The sequence below is a fragment of the Mauremys mutica genome, chromosome 13 (genome assembly GCF_020497125.1).
Source record: "Mauremys mutica isolate MM-2020 ecotype Southern chromosome 13, ASM2049712v1, whole genome shotgun sequence".
NCBI classification, from domain to species: domain Eukaryota; kingdom Metazoa; phylum Chordata; order Testudines; family Geoemydidae; genus Mauremys; species Mauremys mutica.
Window position 1 is genome coordinate 46,441,818 of NC_059084.1, and position 18,920 is coordinate 46,460,737.

An 18,920-nucleotide genomic window follows, 5' to 3' on the forward strand; every position below is an offset into this window, starting at 1 on the left:
TATTGCGGGGTCCGCTGGGAGTTGTGGGGGGCGGGTTGGTTATTGCGGGGTCCGCTGGGAGTTGTGGGGGGCGGGTTGGTTATTGCGGGTTCCGCTGGGAGGTGAGGGGGGGCGGGTTGGTTATTGCGGGGTCCGCTGGGAGGTGAGGGGGGGCGGGTTGGTTATTGCGGGGTCCGCTGGGAGGTGAGGGGGGGCGGGTTGGTTATTGCGGGGTCCGCTGGGAGGTGAGGGGGCTGGTTGGTTATTGCGGGGTCCGCTGGGAGTTGTGGGGGCGGGTTGGTTATTGCGGGGTCCGCTGGGAGTTGTGGGGGCGGGTTGGGTATTGCGGGTACGTGGAGTCTCCGCTGAGCCCCAGGTAAATGTTCTGGCTGCAGTTACAGGTTCTGGCCAGCAGGTGGCAGCATCAGCGCAGAGACCTGAGTGTCCCATGGTCCCTCCCTCTCCCCTTAGCTCCTCCCCCGCCCCTTAGCCCAGCCCCTCCCCCCTGTGCCCCCCATTGCCCCTCCCCCATGTGCCCCCCAGCCCCTCCCCCCCGTGCCCCCCATAGCCCCTCCCCCCTGTGCCCCCCATTCCCCCTCCCCCCTGTGCCACCCCAGCCCCTCCCCCCTGTGCCCCCCATTCCCCCTCCCCCCCTGTGCCCCCAGCCCCTCCCCCTGTGCCCCCCATTCCCCCTCCCCCCTGTGCCACCCCAGCCCCTCCCCCCGGTGCCCCCCATTCCCCCTCCCCTTGTGCCCCCCAGCCCCTCCCCCCTGTGCCCCCCATTGCCCCTCCCCTTGTGCTCCCCAAGCCCCTCCCCCCTGTGCCCCCCATTGCCCCTCCCCTTGTGCTCCCCAAGCCCCTCCCCCCTGTGCCCCCCATTGCCCCTCCCCTTGTGCCCCCCAGCCCCTCCCCCCCGTGCCCCCCATTGCCCCTCCCCCCTGTGCTCCCCCAGCCCCTCCCCCCTGTGCCTCCCAGACCCTCCCTCTGGTGATGCCACATTGCCCCTCCCCCCTTTGCCCCCATTCCCCCTCCCCCTTCTGCCCCGCCAGCCCCTCCCCCGTGTGCTCCCCCTGCCCCTCCCCCCTGGGCCCCCCAGCCCCTCCCCCCTGTGCCTCCCAGCCCCTCCCCCTTGTGCTCCCCCATAGCCCCTCCCCCCTATGCCCCCATTGCCCCTCCCCCTTCTGCCCCCCCATCCCCTCCCCCCTGTGCCCCCCATTGCCCCTCCCCTTGTGCCCCCCCAGCCCCTCCCCCCTGTGCTGCCCCCCCTGCACTTCCCCCCCCCTGCGCGCCCAGAAACCCCTGTATGACCCCTCCCCCTCCCCCGCCTTCAGCTTTTTCAGCAACTTCCTCATTTTCCAGGGTGCTGAACCCAGAGCCCCCCCGAGCCCCCCCAAGAGCAGCGTGACCGGGGGGGTCACACACCAATCACCCAGCCTGACTGTGCAACAGCCCCCACCCCGGTCCGCCCCCACCCCGGTTAATACAGGGCGGGGACTGGCTGGCTCGGGGGGGGGCACAGGGGCTCCGGCTCCCACCCGGCCCCAGGGCGGGGAACGGGGCCCGGGGCCCTTCCCCTCTAGGGGGCTCCGGCTCCCACCCGGCCCCAGGGCGGGGAACGGGGCCCGGGGCCCTTCCCCTCTAGGGGGCTCCGGCTCCCACCCGGCCCCAGGGCGGGGAACGGGGCCCGGGGCCCGACCCCTCTAGGGGGCGCCGGCTCCCACCGGCCCCAGGGCAGGGAATGGGGCCCGGGGCCCGGCCCCTCTAGGGGGCTCCGGCTCCCACCCGGCCCCAGGGCGGGGAACGGGCTGTGGGGCCCGTCCCCTCTAGGGGGCGCCGTGGGGCCAGCGGGGGATGGGAGACTCACCCTGGTGCTGGCTCTTCTGGGCCCTGGCCGGCCGCCCCCGGGGAACCGCAGCGCTTGGGCGGCCGGGGGCGGGGGTGTGGGGCGGGGGTGTGGGGTGTGGGGCGGGGGGTGTGTGGGGTGTGGGGGGGATTATTGAACAGGGCAATGGCCCGGCTGGGGACCCAGGCGATCTGGGAGTCAGCTACTGACCCAACGTCCCTGAAACCGCAGCCAGCCAGTCCCTGCCCTGGGGCCGGGGGGAGCCGGCGCCCCCCAGAGGGGACAGGCCCCTGCCCCATTCCCCACCCCCTGAGCCAGCCAGTCCCGCCCTGGGGCCGGGGGGAGCCGGCGCCCCCCAGAGGGGACAGGCCCCTGCCCCATTCCCCACCCCCTGAGCCAGCCAGTCCCGCCCTGGGGCCGGGGGGAGCCGGCGCCCCCCAGAGGGGACAGGCCCCTGCCCCATTCCCCGCCCCCTGAGCCAGCCAGTCCCGCCCTGGGGCCGGGGGGAGCCGGCACCCCCCAGAGGGGACAGGCCCCTGCCCCATTCCCCGCCCCCCTGAGCCAGCCTGTCCCTGCCCTGGGGCCGGGGGGAGCCGGCACCCCCAGAGGGGACAGGGCCCTGCCCCATTCCCCGCCCCCCTGAGCCAGCCAGTCCCGCCCTGGGGCCGGGGGGAGCCGGCACCCCCCAGAGGGGACAGGCCCCTGCCCCATTCCCCGCCCCCCTGAGCCAGCCAGTCCCGCCCTGGGGCCGGGGGGAGCCGGCGCCCCCCAGAGGGGCCAGGCCCCTGCCCCATTCCCCGCCCCCCTGAGCCAGCCAGTCCCCGCCCTGGGGCCAGCGCCCCCCAGAGGGGACAGGCCCCTGCCCCATTCCCCGCCCCCCTGAGCCAGCCAGTCCCCGCCCCGGGGCCGGGTGGGAGCCGGCGCCCCCCAGAGGGGACAGGCCCCTGCCCCATTCCCCGCCCCCCTGAGCCAGCCAGTCCCCGCCCCGGGGCCGGGTGGGAGCCAGCGCCCCCCAGAGGGGACAGGGCCCTGTCCCATTCCCGCCCCCCTGAGCCAGCCAGTCCCTGCCCTGAGGCCGGGGGGAGCCGGCGCCCCCCAGAGGGGACAGGCCCCTGCCCCATTCCCCGCCCCCCTGAGCCAGCCAGTCCCGCCCTGGGGCCGGGTGGGAGCCGGCGCCCCCCAGAGGGGACAGGCCCCTGCCCCATTCCCCGCCCCCCTGAGCCAGCCAGTCCCGCCCTGGGGCCGGGTGGGAGCCGGCGCCCCCCAGAGGGGACAGGCCCCTGCCCCATTTCCCGCCCCCCTGAGCCAGCCAGTCCCCGCCCTGGGGCCGGGTGGGAGCCGGCGCCCCCCAGAGGGGACAGGCCCCTGCCCCATTCCCCGCCCCCCTGAGCCAGCCAGTCCCCGCCCCGGGGCCGGGTGGGAGCCGGCGCCCCCCAGAGGGGACAGGCCCCTGCCCCATTCCCCGCCCCCCTGAGCCAGCCAGTCCCCGCCCTGGGGCCGGGTGGGAGCCGGCGCCCCCCAGAGGGGACAGGCCCCTGCCCCATCCCCCGCCCCCCTGAGCCAGCCAGTCCCGCCCTGGGGCCGGGGGGAGCCGGCGCTCCCCAGAGGGGACAGGCCCCTGCCCCATTCCCCGCCCCCCTGAGCCAGCCAGTCCCCGCCCCGGGGCCGGGTGGGAGCCGGCGCCCCCCAGAGGGGACAGGGCCCTGTCCCATTCCCGCCCCCCTGAGCCAGCCAGTCCCTGCCCTGAGGCCGGGTGGAAGCCAGCGCCCCCCAGAGGGGACAGGGCCCTGCCCCATTCCCGCCCCCCTGAGCCAGCCAGTCCCGCCCTGGGGCCGGGGGGAGCTGTGTCCCGAACTGCTCCCTGGCCTGGAGTCGGAGCCGGGGCTGGCAGCTCAGACAGGCCCCCCTGGTTTCTCTTCCAGCCACTCACCCCATCTGCTCCCCCAGCTCTCCCCTCTGATCCTATTTACCGCCCCAAATCTCCCAAGGATAAACCCGGGGGGGGGGGGGGTGGAGCTAGGAAGGGACCCGGGTGTCCGAGCCTTTGGCCCCAAATCCAGCAGGGAAAAGTAGCCTGGGGAGAGAAATCCAGGGCAGTGGGAAGGGCTCCAGGGAGCGCCAGGGACGGACACGCCATGGTCACAGGATACTCACAGATACACCAGGGACACGGGAGAGTCACGGACATGCCAGGGACACGCCAGGGACACGGAGAGTCAGAGACATGCCAAGCACACGCCAGGGACATGGGAGAGTCATGGACATGCCAAGCACATGCCAGTGACATGTTAGATCCAGGGACATGCCAAGGACACGGGAGACTCATGGACACACCAGAAGCACAGGAGAGGCAGGGACGCCCAACGGACACGCTTTAGGCTCACCAGGGACACAGGCGGCAGGGGACGGCCCCCGTGACACACGAGGGCCACGGAAAGGACACGCTAGCAATATGGGCCCATCCCCCCTGCCCCGGTGCCACACATGGCCCAGGCCCAACGAGACGTGTGCGGGGCCCATGTGACATGCGGGGCCCCCTGGCCCCCTCAGCCAGATCCTGGAGGCGGAGAGAGCCGATCAGAGAAAATATAGAACTGAGCTCGTTATGAGCCGATTAATTATAATTCCCCAGCCCCGCCCAGGAGCAGAGACAGATATTAATGCTAATAACAACCCACAGGAAAGAGAACCCAGGAGTCCGGCTCCCAGCCCCCCGACTCTAACCACTAGACCCCACTCCCCTCCCAGAGCTGGGGAATGGAACCCAGGAGTCCTGGCTCCCAGAGCTCAAAGACACCTCCTGTCTCAGCCCCCACCAAGAGACACACGGCCCCCCCCCCCAGTTCCCCCTCCCTCCCCGCGGCCAGCAGACACCAGGGGATTAGGTGCTGGGGAGACATTTAATGAGATCAGTGTCTCAGTCGGGGCGATTTCTCCCCTCAGATCAGCCAGGGGGCAAGGGGTTAAACTTTTAACCCCCTAACCCACCCCCCAGCTCGGGGGCTGGTGGTTAGAGTGGGGAGGGCCTGGGAGCCAGGACTCCTGGGTTCTCTCCCTGGCTCTGGGAGGGGAGTGGGGTCTAGTGCTTAGAGCAGGGGGGCTGGGAGCCAGGACTCCTGGGTTCTCTCCCTGGCTCTGGGAGGGGTGTGGGGTCTAGTGCTTAGAGCAGGGGGGCTGGGAGCCAGGACTCCTGGGTTCTCTCCCTGGCTCTGGGAGGGGTGTGGGGTCTAGTGCTTAGAGCAGGGGGACTGGGAGCCAGGACTCCTGGGTTCTCTCCCTGGCTCTGGGAGGGGAGTGGGGTCTAGTGCTTAGAGCAGGGGGGCTGGGAGCCAGAACTCCTAGGTTCTCTCCCCAGCTCTGCAAAGGGAGTGGTGTCTAGTGGTTAGAGTGGGGAGGGCCTGGGAGCCAGGACTCCTGGGTTCTCTCCCCAGCTCTGGGACGGGAGTGGGGTCTAGTGGGTTAAAGCAGGGGGGCTGGGAGCCAGGACTCCTGGGTTCTCTCCCCAGCTCTGTGAGGGGAGTGGTGTCTAGTGGTTAGACTGGGGGGGGGGGCAGGGAGCCAGGACTCCTGGGTTCTCTCCCCAGCTCTGGGACGGGAGTGGAGTCTAGTGGTTAGAGCCAGAGGGGGCTGGGAATCTGGATGCCTGGGTTCTCTCCCCAGCTCTGTGAGGGGAGTGGGGTTTAGTGGGTTAAAGCAGGGGGGGCTGGGAGCCAGGACTCCTGGGTTCTCTCCCCAGCTCTGGGAGGGGAGGACGGTTTTTAGTTCCCAAACCCTCTGCCCTTTGGCTCCAGGGACTTTGGGCGCTGGCTGGCAGCGGGGTGGGAGCTGGGCTGGGCTCTGAGACAGGGAAAGACACTGCGGGGGGGGGGGGTCATCTCCCTTCCCAGCACCCCCCACTTCCCCACTAACCACTAGGACCCGCTCCCCTCCCAGTGCTGGGACAGAACCCCGGAGTCCTGGCTCCCAGCACCCCTGGCTCTAACCACTAGACCCCACTCCCTTTGCAGAGCTGGGGAGAGAACCCCGGAGTCCTGGCTCCCAGGCCCTCCCCGCTCTAACCACCAGCCCCCGAGCTGGGGGGTGGGTTAGGGGGTTAAAAGTTTAACCCCTCACCCCCTGGCTGATCTGAGGGGAGAAATCGCCCCGACTGAGACACTGATCTCATTAAATGTCTCCCCAGCACCTAATCCCCTGGTGTCTGCTGGGGGCCGGGGAAAGCGGCTTGAGGGGGATCAGAGGCCATTAAAGGTGTCTCTGGCTCCAGGATTAGCCATGGGGCGTATGTGGGTCAGGCAGGGCTGGAGGGGCCCCCACAGGGCCAGCTGTGGGCCTGGCCAATTAAACAGAGACTAAGACTCTAAAGGGGGATAAGCTGGGGGGCTGCGGGTCGGGAGTGAGGGGCACCGGCAGGGCTGGGGGGGGCAGGGGCTGCGGGTCAGGAGTGAGGGGCACCGGCAGGGCTGGGGGGGGCAGGGGCTGCGGGTCGGGAGTGAGGGGCACCGGCAGAGCTGGGGGGGGCAGGGGCTGCGGGTCGGGAGTGAGGGGCACCGGCAGGGCTGGGGGGGGCAGGGGCTGCGGGTCGGGAGTGAGGGGCACCGGCAGGGCTGGGGGGGGCAGGGGCTGCGGGTCGGGAGTGAGGCGCACCGGCAGGGTGTGGGGGGGCAGGGGCTGTGGGTGGGGAGTGAGGGGCACCGGCAGGGCGGGGGGGGGGCAGGGGCTGCGGGTCGGGAGTGAGGGGCACCGGCAGGGCGGGGGGGGCAGGGGCTGTGGGTCGGGAGTGAGGGGCACCGGCAGGGCGGGGGGGCAGGGCTGGGGGGGGCAGGGGCTGCGGGTCGGGAGTGAGGGGCACCGGCAGGGCTAGGGGGGGCGGGGGCTGCGGGTCGGGAGTGAGGGGCACCAGCAGGGCTGGGGGGGGCAGGGGCTGCTGGTCGGGAGTGAGGGGCACCGGCAGGGTGGGGGGACAGGGGCTGTGGGTCGGGAGCGGGGGGCACCGGCAGGGCGGGGGGGGGGGCAGGGGCTGCGGGTCGGGAGTGAGGGGCACCGGCAGGGCTGGGGGGGGCCGGGGCTGCGGGTCGGGAGTGAGGGGCACCGGCAGGGTGGGGGGGCAGGGGCTGCTGGTCGGGAGTGAGGGGCACCGGCAGGGCGGGGGGGGGGAGGAGCTGGGGGTAGGGAAGGAGGGGCACCCGCAGGGCGGGGGGGCACGGGTGGGGGGGGAAGGGGCTGCGGGGCGGGAGGGAGGGGCAGCGGCGGGGGGAGGGGGGGCGGGGGCTGCATGTCGGGAGTGAGGGGCACCGGCAGGGCTAGGGGGGGCGGGGGCTGCGGGTCGGGAGTGAGGGGCACCAGCAGGGCTGGGGGGGGCAGGGGCTGCGGGTCGGGAGTGAGGGGCACCGGCAGGGCTGGGGGGGGCAGGGGCTGCGGGTCGGGAGGGTGGGGCACCGGCAGGGCTGGGGGGGGGCAGGGGCGGCTTGTCGGGAGTGAGGGGCACCGGCAGGGTGGGGGGACAGGGGCTGCGGGTCGGGAGTGGGGGGCACCGGCAGGGCGGGGGGGGGGCAGGGGCTGCGGGTCAGGAGTGAGGGGCACCGGCAGGGTGGGGGGGCACGGGCTGGGCTGGCAGGGGCTGCGGGTCGGGAGTGAGGGGCACCGGCAGGGCGGGGGGGGGGCAGGGGGCTGCGGGTCGGGAGTGGGGGACACCGGCAGGGCTGGGGGGGGCAGGGGCGCCGGGTCGGGAGTGAGGGGCACCGGCAGGGCTGGGGGGGGGCAGGGGCTGCTGGTCGGGAGTGAGGGGCACCGGCAGGGCTGGGGGGGGGCAGGGGCTGCTGGTCGGGAGTGAGGGGCACCGGCAGGGTGGGGGGACAGGGGCTGCGGGTCGGGAGTGGGGGGCACCGGCAGGGCGGGGGGGGGGCAGGGGCTGCGGGTCGGGAGTGAGGGGCACCGGCAGGGCTGGGGGGGGCAGGGGCTGCGGGTCGGGAGTGAGGGGCACCGGCAGGGCTGGGGGGGGGCAGGGGCTGCTGGTCGGGAGTGAGGGGCACCGGCCGGGTGGGGGGACAGGGGCTGCGGGTCGGGAGTGGGGGGCACCGGCAGGGCGGGGGGGGGCAGGGGCTGCGGGTTGGGAGTGAGGGGCACCGGCAGGGGGGGGGGGCAGGGCTGGGCTGGCAGGGGCTGCGGGTCGGGAGTGAGGGGCACCGGCAGGGCGGGGGGGGGCAGGGGCTGCGGGTCGGGAGTGAGGGGCACCGGCAGGGCGGGGGGGGGCCGGGGCTGCGGGTCGGGAGTGAGGGGCACCGGCAGGGCTGGGGGGGGCAGGGGCTGCGGGTCAGGAGTGGGGGGCACCGGCAGGGCTGGGGGGCACAGGGGGCTGCGGGTCGGGAGTGGGGGGCACCGGCAGGGCGGGGGGGCGCGGCGGGCTGCGGGTCGGGAGTGAGGGGCACCGGCAGGGCGGGGGGGGGCAGGGGCTGCGGGTCGGGAGTGAGGGGCACCGGCAGGGCAGGGGGGGGCAGGGCCTGCGGGTCGGGAGTGAGGGGCACCGGCAGGGTGGGGGGGGCAGGGCTGGGCTGGCAGGGGCTGCGGGTCGGGAGTGAGGGGCACCGGCAGGGCGGGGGGGGGCCGGGGCTGCGGGACTGGAGTGACGGGCACCGGCAGGGCGGGGGGGAGGGGGCTGCGGGTCGGGAGTGAGGGGCACCGGCAGGGCGGGGGGGGGGGGGCAGGGGCTGCGGGTCGGGAGTGAGGGGCACCGGCAGGGCGGGGGGGAGGGGGCTGCGGGTCGGGAGTGAGGGGCACCAGCAGGGTGGGGGTGAGGGGGCTGCGGGTCGGGAGTGAGGGGCACCGGCAGGGCGGGGGGGGGGCAGGGGCTGCGGGTCGGGAGTGAGGGGCACCGGCAGGGCTGGGGGGGGGGGCTGCGGGTCGGGAGTGAGGGGCACCGGCAGGGCTGGGGGGGGGGGCTGCGGGTCGGGAGTGAGGGGCACCGGCAGGGCTGGGCGGGCACGGGCTGCGGGTCGGGAGTGAGGGGCACCGGCAGGGCTGGGCGACGAGGGGGCTGCGGGTCGGGAGTGGGGGGCACCGGCAGGGCGGGGGGGGAGGGGGCTGCGGGTCGGGAGTGAGGGGCACCGGCAGGGCGGGGGGGAGGGGGCTGCGGGTCGGGAGTGAGGGGCACCGGCAGGGCGGGGGGGAGGGGGGCTCTAATACCCTGGAGGCCGGGACAATGGCTCCAGCCAGCGTCTCTAATGCTCCCTGACGGGGGATTCTCTGGGCCATTCAGGCCCAATTCACCGTCAGGCCCCACGTCCCCCCACCTGATCCTGGCCTGTTGTTAGGCAGAACCACCCCACACACCCGGCCCAGCCCCCTGCCCCCGACCTGACCCCGATCCCAGCGCCCTGCCGGTGCCCCTCACTCCCGACCCGCAGCCCCTGCCAGCCCAGCCCTGCCCCCCCGACCTGCCGGTGCCCCTCACTCCCGACCCGCAGCCCCTGCCAGCCCAGCCCTGCCCCCCCGACCTGCCGGTGCCCCTCACTCCCGACACGCAGCCCCTGTCAGCCCAGCCCTGCCCCCCCCATCCTGCTGGTGCCCCTCACTCCCGACCCGCAGCCCCTGCCAGCCCAGCCCTGCCCCCCCGACCTGCCGGTGCCCCTCACTCCCGACACGCAGCCCCTGTCAGCCCAGCCCTGCCCCCCCGACCTGCCGGTGCCCCTCACTCCCGACCTGCAGCCCCTGCTATTGAAGCAGGGAGGTGTGGGGAGGAGGACGGGGGGGTGCTGGGGTTCAGTGCTGGATTCACTGTTCTGAGGGGTTTCGGGGGGGGGGTTGCCATGTTAGTCTGTATCAGCAGAACCAGCGAGGACCCTTGGGGCGCCTTCGAGACTAGCACATGTATTTGGGCAGAAGCGGTCGTGGGTCGTGGGCCCGCGTCATCGGCTGCATGGGGGGGAATCCAGGCACAGGTGTAAATACGGGGATGGCTGGGGGTGGTTGGGTCATTGCAAACCCTCAGCTTCATTCCCCCGACTGTCACTCTCCCCTTCCTGTCAGCTGTGTGAAATGGGCCCCCCTCGGGATTTCTCCTCCCTTAGCGCAGAGGAGGCCAAACTCCTGCCCGCGGCACCGTCCTGCCCGGCCCCTGAGCTCCCGGCCTCTGCCCCACAGCCAGGCCGCGCGCGGGCAGCGCTCTGGGCCGTGGGGCTCCGGCTCCGGCTCCGGCTTGGGCCTGGCAGCGCGGCTGCCAGACGTGCTGCTCTGAGCGGCATGGTAAGGGGGCCGGGGCTGGGGCCGGGGGGATTGGATAAGGGGCGGGAGGTTCCGGGGGGCAGATAGGGAGCAGGGGGCGGTTGGATGGGTCAGAGGTTGTGGGGTCAGGGGATGGGGAACAGGGGGGGTTGGATAGGTGTGGGGTCCCAGGGCCTGTCAGGGGGCGGGGGTGTGAATAGGGGTCAGGGGACGGGGAACAGGGGGGGTTGGATGGGGGTGGGGTTCCGGGGGGCAGTTAGGGGACTAGGGGTAGGGGGGGTTGGAGAGGGGGGGGTCCCAGGGGGCGGTTCAGAGCGGGGGTCCTGGTAGGGGGTGGTCAGGGGACAAGGAGTGGGGGGGGTTGGATGGGGGTGGGGTCCCAGGGCCTGTCAGGGGGTGGGGGGGTGGATAGGGGTCCAGGGATGGGGAGCAGGGGGGTTTGGAGTGGGGGTGGTCAGGGGACAGGGAGTGGGGGGCTTGGAGACGGGGTGGGGTCCCGGGGGGCCATTAGGGGCAGGGGTCCCGGGAGGGGGTGGTCGGGACAGGGAGTGGGGGGCTTGGAGAGTTGGTGGGGTCCCGGGGGGCCGTTAGGAGCAGGGGTCCCGGGAGGGGGTGGTCAGGGGACAGGGAGCAGGGGGGGCTGGATGGGTCGGAGGCTCTGAGGGGGGCAGTCAGGGGGCGGGAAGTGGGAGGGGGCACATGGGGGAGGGGGGCACCCGGCCCTCCGGGCAGTTTTGCACCCCCGAAGTGGCCCTCGGATGAAATCGTTCCCCCCCCCCGCTAGACTGACCCCCCCGGGTAAAGCCCCCCAGCCTCCCCTGGATCCCCCCATGCGGCGATGACGTGGCTCTGCCCAGATAAAGGTCTCAGCTCGAAGGGGCCCCCAGGATCCGCCTGGGTCTGTTGGGAGGGAGTTATGGGAGTTATGGGGCCGGGAAGCAGAGGCTCGTGGGGTGTCAGTGTGAGCAGATGGGGCCAGAAGTGGGCGGGAGAATGTGGGGGAGGGGCTGAGTCCTGGGGCAGGGATGTGGGGCTGGGAGTCTGGGGGGCAGAAAGGGGGCGATGTGTGGGGGAGGGGGGAGTTGTGGGCGGGGGCCCAGCACCTGTGGGGGATGGTAAAGGGGGGGCGGGGGAGGGGCGCATCTGGGGGCTGGGGCGGTGAGAGGCCCCGTGGACCCCCCCATGACGTCATTGGATTCGTGGCTAATCAGACCAGACCCCCCCCCCGCCCCCGGCTGGGGGTCAGGAGCCAGGAGGGGGAGGGGCGCTGTGGGGGGAAGCCCCGGACCCCTCCCCCTCCCTCAGATCGTCCTCATTCCCTCCCCCGCCCCGTATGCTAATGAGGCGGCTCCCCATTGGCCAGCGGCTAATGAGATGCGAGTGAGCTCAGCGCCCGGGGTTCTTTAAATGGGACCCCGGCGTCCGGGACTCCGCTGCGGCTCAGGGCAGGTCCCGGGCGCTGGGTTCCCCAGGGCGGCCCCTGGCGGCGGAGCGCGGCGCTGACAGGTGAGGGCGGGGGCGCGTCTGGGCGTCCGGGCTCAGGGGCCCCGAGCCGGGGGGGGGGATCCAGGGATGGGGGGACAGAGGGGGGATGGACAGGTGGGGGGATGGGGCATCGGGGGGGGGGATGGAGGAGGTGGGAGGGGGGGAGGGATGGGGTGTGGGGAAGATGGAGGGGGGTGCGGGGGTGGGGGGACAGGGAGCCGTACAGACAGCTGGGGAGAAGGGGGGTGCGTGTGAAGGGGCAGAGGAAGGGGAGGGGAACGTGTGTGAGAGGGAGAAATCGGGGGAGGGGGGTGGTACCTGGGCTGGTCCGTATGCAGCTGCTGTGCTCTGAGGGGGCCGGGGGGCCCGTGCTGCTTTTCTCTTGCTCAGCTCCCTCTGTGGTCTGTATAGTCTGGTCCTTACATAGAACTGGTCCATATACACAGAGATGGCCCATGTAGACCCATTGGTCTGTGAGACAGAGGCAGCTCATAGAGATCAAGGGACCCCATAATGCAAAGCCTGTGTGAAACCAGCCGAATTGGACCATACATCAATCCAGTCCATATACAGTGCTGGTCCATATACAGCCATTGGTCTATAGGAGACAGGTCTGTATAGAGCAAGGACCCAATATTGGAGACATCCCTTTGCCCTGATACCTGGGTGGTTCCTTGGCTGTCTATATAGCTGGTCCATATACAGAATTGGTCCATATAGCCAGTCCATAGACTTAGCTGGTGCCTGTATAGAAAGCTGGTCTTTATACCAGTCCATATGCACAGCTGGTCCATATACCTGGTTTATAAAACCAGAAAGCTAGTCTGTAGAACTGGTCCATAGACAAAACTGGTCTGCAAAGAAAGCCAGTCCATAGACACAACTGGTCCATATAGCTGTTCTGTTTAGAAAGTTGGTCTGTATAGCTGGCCCATGGACAAAGCTGGTCCATATAACTGGTCCACGTAGAAAGGCAGTCCTTAGACACAGCCGGTCCATATACCTGGTCCTTAGACACAGCCGGTCCATATACCTGGTCCTTAGACACTTCTGGTCCATATAGAGTGGAGTGGGTCTGCTCCCCAATCAGCCCCAGTCCCCTCACCTGTCTCACTTCTCTCCTCCAGGTCCCATGCCCCACGGCGCTGCCCCACTCAGGATGTCGGTGCCCCTGGCCGAGCTCCCCACCAGCCCCCTGGCCCTGGAATATCTCAACGACTTTGACCTGCTGAAGTTTGAGGTCAAACGTGAGCCGGCTGGCCCGATGGGCGGGGCCTCCCTGGGCCCCTCCCCCTGCAGCTCAGTGCCGCCCTCCCCCCCGCTGCGCGAGGTGGGGCTGGGGGCCGGAGGGGACCCCACGGCGGGGCTGGAGGAGCTGTACTGGCTGGCTGCGCTGCACCAGCAGATGGCGGGGGGCGGGGAGGGGCTGGGGATCAGCCCAGAGGAGGTGGTGGAGGCCCTGCTGGGGGGGGCGGCCGAGGGGGGCTTCTGCCCCGGGGGGCCGCTCCAGCAGCAACAGCAGGTGAGTTGTGGGGCAGAGAGAAAAGGGGTGGGGGAGGGGGAGGAGAGGGAGGCGGAGGGAAAAGGGTCAGGGGGAAAAGGTAGACAGGGAGTGGGGGTGAGAGGGGTCAGGCTGAGCAAGGGATGGGAGGGGAAGAGGGAGAGACACACACACTTAGGGGGCTGCGGGTCGGGAGTGAGGGGCACCGGCAGGGCCGGGGGGACGGGGGCTGCGGGTCGGGAGTGAGGGGCACAGGCAGGGCCGGGGGGACGGGGGCTGCGGGTCGGGAGTGAGGGGCACCGGCAGGGCCGGGGGGACGGGGGCTGCGGGTCGGGAGTGAGGGGCACCGGCAGGGCCGGGGGGATGGGGGCTGCGGGTCGGGAGTGAGGGGCACTGGCAGGGCCGGGGGGACGGGGGCTGCGGGTCGGGAATGAGGGGCACCGGCAGGGCCGGGGGGACGGGGGCTGCGGGTCGGGAGTGAGGGGCACCGGCAGGGCCGGGGGGACGGGGGCTGCGGGTCGGGAGTGAGAGGCACCGGCAGGGCCGGGGGGGGCAGGGGCTGCGGGTCGGGAGTGAGGGGCACCGGCAGGTCGGGGGGACGGGGGCTGTGGGTCGGGAGTGAGGGGCACCGGCAGGCCGGGGGGATGGGGGCATGAGGGGCTCCCGCTGTCCCTGGGGAGCTGATCCCCGCTCATTCCTGCCCCCAGCTCCCGCCCCTCCGGGACCGTTTCTCGGACGAGCAGCTGGTGGGCATGTCGGTGCGGGAGCTGAACCGCCGCCTGCGGGGCTTCGGCAAGGACGAGGTGCTGCGGCTGAAGCAGAAGCGCCGCACGCTGAAGAACCGCGGCTACGCCCAGTCCTGCCGCTCCAAGCGGGTGCAGCAGCGCCACCTGCTGGAGGCCGAGAAGTCCCAGCTGGCCCATGAGCTGGACGCCCTGCGGGGGGAGCTGGCCCGGCTCGCCCGCGAGCGCGACCTCTACAAGGCCCGATGGGAGGAGCTGCTGCCCCAGCCCCCCTCGCCCGCCCAGTTCTTCCTCTGAGCCGCCCCCGGGCACTGGGGGGGGCAGCAGGGGGCGCTGCTCCGGGAAGGACTCAGGGGGTGTCCTTCCGCCCCTGGCCTGCAGGGGGCGCTGCTCCGGGAAGGACTCAGGGGGTGTCCTTCCGCCCCTGGCCTGCAGGGGGCGCTGCTCCAGGAAGGATTTAGGGGGTGTCCCTCTGCCCCTGGCCTGCAGGGGGAGCTGCTCCAGGAAGGACTCAGGGGGTGTCCCTCCGCCCCTGGCCTGCAGGGGGAGCTGCTCCGGGAAGGACTCAGGGGGTGTCCTTCCGCCCCTGGCCTCCAGGGGGCGCTGCTCCAGGAAGGACTCAGGGGGGTGTCCTTCCACCCCTGGCCTGCAGGGGGCGCTGCTCCAGGAAGGATTATGGGGATGTCCCTCCGCCCCTGGCCTCCAGGGGGAGCTGCTCCAGGAAGGACTCAGGGGGTGTCCCTCCGCCCCTGGCCTGCAGGGGGAGCTGCTCCAGAAGGACTCAGGGGGTGTCCCTCCGCCCCTGGCCTGCAGGGGGCGCTGCTCGGGAAGGATTCCGGGGGTGTCCCTCCGCTTCTGGCCTGCAGGGGGCGCTGCTCCGGGAAGGATTTAGGGGGTGTCGTTCCGCCTCTGGCCTGCAGGGGGAGCCCACTGGCTCAATGACGCCTCGGGCTCGCTGCAGTCGCAGCGGTGTTACCCCCTTTTGCCACCAGGGGGAGTGCGACGGGGACCTGCGGGGGGAGTTTGGGGGTGACTCTGGTTTCCCTTCGGGGGAGGGAATTTTTTTAGAGCCGGATCAATGTTCGGCTGGATTGTGCTGTGGGGTAGGTGGGGGGGACCCTCCCTGTGGCAATGGGGGGGGTGGGGGGGGCTGGCCTCCCCTGTTGCATGCTGGTCATGCCCACCGATGCGGCACCCCAAAAAACAGCACCAGCAGCCAAGCACCCCCCAGCTGCCCCCGAGTGACCCCCTGCACCCAGGGCTGGCCACCCCCTGCACCCGAGCGGGGGGGGGGGTGCACCGGACAGGCCCTGCCCCCCACTATCAACACCTCCGCCCCCAGGCTGCCGTGCAGCAGCCAAGTACCTCCTGGCCCCGCGGATTGACCTTCAGGCCCCCCTGCCCCCCAATACTGGGGGTGGCCTCAGCCCTGCCCTGCCCCCCAGGCTCGTAGTGCAGCAGCCAAAGACCCCCCAGCCTCTGCCGACTGAACCCCAGGGATCCCCCGCACCCCAAGAGGGGGTGCACCCGCCGATCAGCCCCTCAGGGCTCTCGGGACCCCCAAGTGCCCACAGCGGCAGCCCCCGTGACCCCCCCCCGTGACCCATCCCCACTAGGCGGGGCTGTGCTCACAGGAGTCTAGGGGTGGGGTGTGGGGGGGGTCCCTGCCCCCCCCCCGCTGGGGGCGCTTGGCCCTGCCCTGGCTGGTGTGGGGGGGGCTCGTTTTTCAGCCCGCCCCATGGGTGCTGCTACCCCCTTACCATCCCCTCCAGGGGCGGGCTGTCTGCGTAGCCCCGCCCACGGGGCGGAGCTTGGGCACAAGGGGCGGGGCCAGCTTGCCAATGTCTTTGTAGAATAAACATCACCCAAAGCCCAGCCGGCCCCGGCGTGTGCAGTTCTTGTGGGGTGGGTGGAGCCTAGCAAGGGGTGTGGCCGAGGGAAGCCCCACCCCTGGGACTATCAGCCCCGCCCCCTCCTGCGCAGCCTCCTCTCCGGGAGGGAGATGCCAGCTCCAGGACTGGGGGCTGGGAGCCCGGACTCCTGGGTTCTCTGCCCGGTTCAGGGAGGAGAACAGAGGCTGGTGGCGGGTGGGGAGACACTTGCACAGTTGGCCCCCCCCCAGGTCCCCCCCCTCACTAGCTGCCACGCGGCTCATTAGCCAGGGTCTCCAATAGATGCTAATTAGCCCCTCCGCCTCTTGGTTCCAGGGGCCGAGAAGGGGGATCCAGAGCCCAGGTGCCCTCTCCCTAGCACCGCCGCTCCCAGCGCTGGGAGGGCAGTGGGGGCTGGTGGTTAGAGCGGGGGGGGGGGAGCCAGGACTCCTGGGTTCTGTCCCTGGCTCTGGGAGGGCAGTGGGGGCTGGTGGTTAGAGCGGGGGGGGGGAGGGAGCCAGGACTCCTGGGTTCTGTCCCTGGCTCTGGGAGGGCAGTGGGGGCTGGTGGTTAGAGCGGGGGGGGCAGGGAGCCAGGACTCCTGGGTTCTGTCCCTGGTTCTGGGAGGGCAGTGGGGGCTGGTGGTTAGAGGGGGGGCGGGGAGCCCGGACTCCTGGGTTCTGTTCTCTCTCTGGCTCCAGCCCTCGCAGAGCAGCGCATCTCCCCCCTGCTCCGAGCTCCCGCTGCGCGGTGAGGGGCCGCTCTTGTTCTCTGCCAGCTGGGAGGGGGTGGGGGGCTGGACTCGGCCTCCCCCCCAGCAGGAAATTCCTCCCCCCCCCCAGGAGACAAGAAAACCAGCAGCTGCTGGGAAGTCACAACAGCCTGTAATTACCGCATGGATCGGGGTTAACCCTTGAAGGTCTGCAGCCCCCTGCCTGGCCGGTGCCCCTCACTCCCGACCCGCAGCCCCCACTACCCCAGCCCTGACCCCCCCAGCCCTGCCGGTGCCCCTCACTCCCGACCTGCAGCCCCTGCTAGGCCAGCCCTGCCCCCCGCCCGGCCCTGCCGGTGCCCCTCACTCCCGACCCGCAGCCCCTGCTAGCCCAGCCGTGGGCTCCCCACCCCCCAGCTCTGCTGAAGGCTGGTGCAGTCATTGTGGTGCCAAGGGGGTCGTAGCTCACGGCTGGCTCTGTGCCCGGGTTGCTGTGGAAGCCAGAGCTGGTTCCTGGCTCCGGTTGCCCGTGCGGCCGCCGAGCAGAAACTGTCCCCCCGGCTGGCGGGTCCCGGTGGCCCCTGGCCTGCAAGAAGACGAGGCAGCAAGAGCTGGATCCTCACCCCAGCTGGGAGCCGCATGATCAGCTCAGCTCCGCTCGCCGGCCCACGGCCCTTCCCTGCCCCCAAACAGCCCATCTCCAGCTGCCCCCCACCTCCCCCGGTCAATGGCCCCCACGGTTCCGTCCCCCCCCCGGTCACAATCTGCCCTTGGGCCCACGGTGACTTGCCTGCGGCAGCCCCTGGCTCGTGCTGAGACGGGACCGACCCGGCTTTGCCGGCCACGCTGGGACCAAGACCCGGGGATCAAATTCCCCCTTCGCCTGCTCTTTGTTCAGCCGTAGCTGTCGGGCCCAGCGGCTCCCGGGCGGCTGATTGGCCCCCACCCAAATCTTTGTCCACGGAGCTGCCCCCCTCCCCGGGGGCCTGGGGTGGGGGTTTAGCTCCCAGTGGCCCCAGGAGAGCGCTCCCCGGGCGCCCCCCGCAGGGCTGGGGGAAGGGCCGCGGGGGCGTTCGTTGGGGGCTGAGGGGCATCCAGAGGGGAGGTCGGTGGAGGGACGGCGCAGCTCGGGCCTTGGGAGGGTCTGGCCGATGCCCACACAGCGACCACCGTCCGTCCCCCTGTCCCCCTCCCTCCCTTCCTCCATTCACCCCCAACCCTGCCTCCCTCCCTTTCTCCAGCCATCCATCCGTCCATCCATCCCACATCCTTTCCTCCAGCCATCCATCCAGCCATCCATCCCACATCCCTTCCTCCATCCATCCATCCATCCCTCACCCCTTCTTCCATCCATCCATCCATCCATCTCCCACCCCTTCCTCCATCCATCCGTCCATCCATCCCACATCCCTTCCTCCATCCATCCGTCCATCCATCCCACATCCCTTCCTCCATCCATCCATCCATCCCCCACCCCTTCCTCCATCCATCCGTCCATCCATCCCACATCCTTTCCTCCAGCCATCCATCCAGCCATCCATCCCACATCCCTTCCTCCATCCATCCATCCATCCCTCACCCCTTCTTCCATCCAGCCATCCAGCCATCCCCCACCCCTTCCTCCATCCATCCATCCAGCCATCCCACATCCCTTCCTCCATCCATCCATCCCTCACCCCTTCTTCCATCCATCCATCCAGCCATTCCCCACCCCTTCCTCCATCCATCCAGCCAGCCATCCCACATCCCTTCCTCCATCCATCCATCCATCCCACATCCCTTCCTCCATCCATCCATCCATCCCTCACCCCTTCTTCCATCCATCCATCCAGCCATCCCCCACCCCTTCCTCCATCCATCCATCCAGCCATCCCACATCCCTTCCTCCATCCATCCATCCGTCCCCCTCTTCCGCCATCCATCCATCCAGCCATCCCACATCCCTTCCTCCATCCATCCGTCCATCCATCCCACATCCTTTCCTCCAGCCATCCATCCATCCCACATCCCTTCCTCCATCCATCCATCCCTCACCCCTTCTTCCATCCATCCATCCATCCCTCACCCCTTCTTCCATCCATCCATCCAGCCACCCACCACCCCTTCCTCCATCCATCCATCCAGCCATCCCACATCCCTTCCTCCATCCATCCGTCCATCCATCCCACATCCTTTCCTCCAGCCATCCATCCATCCCACATCCCTTCCTCCATCCATCCATCCCTCACCCCTTCTTCCATCCATCCATCCATCCATCCATCCCTCACCCCTTCTTCCATCCATCCATCCAGCCACCCCCCACCCCTTCCTCCATCCATCCAGCCAGCCATCCCACATCCCTTCCTCCATCCATCCATCCATCCCCCTCTTCCGCCATCCATCCATCCAGCCATCCCACATCCCTTCCTCCATCCATCCGTCCATCCATCCCACATCCCTTCTTCCATCCATCCATCCATCCATCCCTCACCCCTTCTTCCATCCATCCATCCGTCCCCCTCTTCCACCATCCATCCATCCGTCCGTCCCCCACCCCTTCCTCCAGCCATCCATCTATCCATCCCTCCAT

General features: G+C 70.8%; 1 protein-coding gene across 1 annotated transcript; it reads left to right on the forward strand.

Annotated features, from left to right (window-relative positions):
* Window positions 1-11,415: 11,415 nt before the first annotated feature.
* On the forward strand, window positions 11,416-14,383 carry NRL (neural retina leucine zipper). Its single transcript, XM_044986318.1, has 3 exons — window positions 11,416-11,545; window positions 12,652-13,046; window positions 13,733-14,383. The coding sequence occupies exons 2-3, from the start codon at window positions 12,657-12,659 to the stop codon at window positions 14,063-14,065; spliced, it is 723 nt and encodes a 240-aa protein (XP_044842253.1). The 5' UTR covers window positions 11,416-11,545; window positions 12,652-12,656; the 3' UTR covers window positions 14,066-14,383.
* The last annotated feature ends 4,537 nt before the right edge of the window (window positions 14,384-18,920 follow it).